The sequence below is a fragment of the Sinocyclocheilus grahami genome, unplaced genomic scaffold (assembly GCF_001515645.1).
Source record: "Sinocyclocheilus grahami isolate Dianchi unplaced genomic scaffold, SAMN03320097.WGS_v1.1 scaffold1275.1, whole genome shotgun sequence".
Lineage (NCBI taxonomy): Eukaryota > Metazoa > Chordata > Actinopteri > Cypriniformes > Cyprinidae > Sinocyclocheilus > Sinocyclocheilus grahami.
This window is the reverse complement of record NW_015506454.1, coordinates 818,048-822,220: the sequence shown is the minus strand read 5'-3', so window position 1 is coordinate 822,220 and position 4,173 is coordinate 818,048. Positions and strand designations below refer to the sequence as shown.

Genomic DNA, 4,173 nt, shown 5'->3' with positions numbered 1-4,173 from the left:
ACAATAACATGCATCAAAACACAAAAACACATCAAAACACAAAAATACATCAAATCAATAACATGGATCAAAACACAAAAATACATCAAAACACAAAAACACATCAAAATAATAACATGCATCAAACACAAAAATACACATCAAAACACAAAAACACATCAAAACAATAACATGCATCAAAACACAAAAATACACCAAAACAATAACACAATACATAGCACAATAAAACACAAAAACACACATCAAAACACAATAATGTGTCACAACACAACAAAACACAAAACAATAACATGCATCAAAACACAAAAACACACATCAAAACAATAACACAATACATAGCACAATAAAACACAAAAACACACATCAAAACACAATAATGTGTCACAACACAACAAAACAAAGAAACATCCAAACACAATAAAATGCAACAATACAGAATAACACACAATAAATCACAATAATACACAGTGTAGACATTACTTTCCGGTGTGAAATGATTGACAGGTCTTGTTTCCTGTGTCTCCGCCCCTTGAGGTGAACTTAAGTGAAACCTTTCTTCGCTCAAACTCTCATTGTGTCAGCAGCCCTCATTTCTCTTCCTGTCTGTCGTCTGCTGTCATTTCATCCCACTTCTTTCTCTCACAAACACACACACACACACACACACTGCCCGGTTCTGCTGTTGTAAGGATGATTCTAGCGAGTGTGCGTCAACTTCTTTCTGTGAGTGTTTTTCGTTTCTGGGAAGGATTGTGTGTGTTTTCGGTTCATCCTTCTGATGCTTGACTGTTATCGTTCACTTCCTGTGCTGCGCTGAGCTCTCGCTGTTCTTTCATCTCAGCTGTAGTAGATTATCTTTGTATTACAATAGCTGTCAAATGTTATGATGCTCCTGCTTACTCTTTCGTGTGACTGTTTTTCACATTTTATAATCATCAAAACTATGAAAAAACACAAATGGAAATATGGGAATAATGTAGTGGACAACATGTCGTAGCTTAAATTGCTTATATAGTAGAATAGAATAGTGTTATTTTAGTACTATTTATGTACTAATATTTATTAATATTTTAGCTTTTATTTTAATGTTATTATTTTCTTTTTATATTTAGCTTTAATTAATTTTGCTTTCAGTTTTAGTAATTTTAGTACTTCAACTTGAACTTTTTTTATTTCAGTTTGTTGCCAGGACATTTTATTTTATTTTATTTTATTTTATTTTATTTTATTTTATTTTATTTTATTTTATTTTATTTTATTTTATTTTATTTTATTTTATTTTATTTTATTTTATTTTATTTTATTTTATTTTATTTTATTTTATTTTATTTTATTTTATTTTATTTTATTTTATTTTATTTTATTTTATTTTATTTTATTTTATTTTATTTTATTTTATTTTATTTTATTTTATTTTATTTTATTTTATTTGATTTGATTTGATTTGATTTGATTTGATTTGATTTGAGTCCATTTATTTTATTTGAGTCCATTTATTTTATTGTATTTTATTTCAATTAAAATAAACATAAACCAGAAACATTTTTTAATAGTTTTAGTTGACAATAATAACACTGAAAAGAAACATTTTAAGTTTACGTTAATGTTCTTATAGGTTTAAGTTTTTATGTGATATTTACATTTGATTTCAGCTTCATTTCAATTAACGACAAATTATTTTTAATAGTTGAAGTTAAGAATAACAATATTGGAAGTTTTTGTTTTTCAAGTCTACATTAAGTCTGAGTTTTTATATTTAATATTTAGATATATTATATAATATTTTATTTTATTTCAATTACCGAAAAATTAGTTATCAGTAATAACACTGGAATAAAAAGAAAATGTCAAACTCCCATTCATATTTTAAAGTTTAAGTTTTTCTTGTAACGTTTATATTTCTACATTTTTATCTTTACTTAAATTACTGAAAATGATTTTCAATAGTTTTAGTTAACAATAACAACACTGAAATATAAACACAATAGCAGAATGATGATTCAAGCACAGTAAGTCTCTCAATGCATCTCATGATCATGTTCTCTATAAAGCCACGCAGACAACACCCTTGTTTTATGTTTGCTCTAATGGTTTACCCTCCATTAAATACACTGTATGGATCTATTAAACAATGAATAATGAATGATCTGAGTGTGTTAATGGTGTTGTTGTGTCTGTAGAGGGTGCTGTTGGAGCAGAAGCAGCGGCGGAAGCGTCAGGAGCCGCTGATGGTCCAGCCGAACTCAGAGGGACGTCCGCGGCGCTCGCGGCCCCGCCGCAGTGAAGAACAAGCGCCGCTCGTGGAGACGCACCTCAGCACTGCCAGTGACATCATCCTGGATGGTGAGGCTTTAAAGGGACAGTTCACCCAAAAATGAAAATTTGTTGTTAATGTACTCATCCTCAGGCCATCTGAGATGTCGATGACTTTTTCCTTCAGTAGAACAGTAAAGAAGATCTTCAGCTCAAACTGTGGTCCTTTGTGATTCAATCAAAAAAGCACATACAGGCAACAGAAAATGAATACCCGTGGCTCCTGACGATACATTGAGGTCTTATGAAGCGAAACGATCAGTCTGTGCAAGAACCTGAACATTATTTACCACATTATTACCTGTAATCCAGAGAATCAAGAAAACGTGATGCTCGGTTCGTGAACAAAAAAACGGTTCTTTTTGGTGAACTAGTTGAAGCAAAATTAGACGGAAGCGTCTGAAACAGTTTGAGGATGGAGCAACACAGATCTACAAGTTACTCAATCAGAACTCACTTTCGGATGCCTGACAGTCACTCCAACTCAAAATGAGTCATAATAGCAGCGTATCTGATCCTGTGATGAATGAATCATTCAGCGCTCCAGTTCCTCCAACAGTCACTGAACCGAGGAAACAATTCGACTCCGATTGAAGACTGATGAGCCGCTGATATGAGCATGTGTGAACCGAACACTTGAATGAAGAGGGCAAGTGAACGTTTTTATGGTTTCTCATTGTTTATGTAAAAAGGTGAGCTGATGAAGACTAGTTCATTCACTTTACATGCTTTAGACATGTAAAACATCCACGTTTCACACCATGCTTTAATAATATAATTGCGTATATTGCGTGATTACGCAAACAAACTAGTGAATTGAACCAGTTCTCAGAAAAGAATCCTGTTTGCCTGATTCTCTGGATTACAGGTAATAATGTTGTAAATAATGTTCAGATTCTTGCACAGACTGATCATTTCACTTCATTAGACCTCAATATATCGCCAGGAGCCACAGGGATTCATTTTGTGTTGCCTGATGTACTTTTTTGACTCTTGAAGGGACGGTACCCATTGACGTGCATTTTGTGAATCACCAAGGACTACGATTACAGCTAAAAATCTTCTTTACTGTTTTAATCAAGAAAAAAAGTCACCTACATCTTGGATGGCCTGAGGGTGAGTAAATGAACAGCAAATTTTCATTTTTGGTTGAACTAGCCCTTTAAATCATGACACTCCTCACTGTGCTTTTTATTATTAATCCCACTGTTTTGCATCAATATAGTTTTGGCTTCTCTTATCTGTTTATCAGGACACATATCTGATATTTGTCCTTCACTCTCTCTGCGAGGTTTTTCATTCATTTGCAGTCAGACTTTTTAGTTTCCACTATCAAACAAAAATGATCTCTCTGCCTGCTGAATAGATCTAGAATTAAACATTGTGCTTTGATTTGCATTCAGTATCTCGCCCTGCGGCTGTATGTGTGTGTTGTCCATCAGGCATCGACGGCCCCGCGGCTCTGCTGGGTTCAGAAGCTCCAGATCTGGGCAGTAAGATCCAGGTTCTGTCGGTCAGTCCGCCGCCCGCTGCAGAAGAGCCAGAGACAGACGCCGACACCGACACACTGCTGGAGCCCAAACCAGACATACACACTCTGCTGCAGAGACGCGGTAAGATGCACACACACACGCACACACACACACACACACACACACAGAGACACAGACACACTCACACAGACACACACTCACACACACACGCACACACACACAGGCACGCACGCACGCACACAGGCACGCACACACACACGCACACACACACACACAGACACACACGCACACACACACACACACACACACACAGGCACGCACGCACACAGGCACACACACACACACACACACACACACACACACAGAG

At 35.3% G+C, this 4,173-nt stretch overlaps 1 protein-coding gene across 1 annotated transcript in view; it reads left to right on the top strand.

The window, feature by feature from the left end:
* Positions 1–425: 425 nt before the first annotated feature.
* tulp3 (TUB like protein 3) overlaps positions 426–4,173 on the top strand; it is a 14,208-nt gene continuing 10,460 nt past the window's right edge. The window contains exons 1-3 of the mRNA XM_016254708.1: positions 426–723; positions 2,181–2,343; positions 3,756–3,926. Coding sequence (XP_016110194.1) covers positions 691–723; positions 2,181–2,343; positions 3,756–3,926 — 367 coding nt within the window. The 5' untranslated portion in view covers positions 426–690. The remainder of the gene's footprint in view (positions 724–2,180; positions 2,344–3,755; positions 3,927–4,173) is intronic.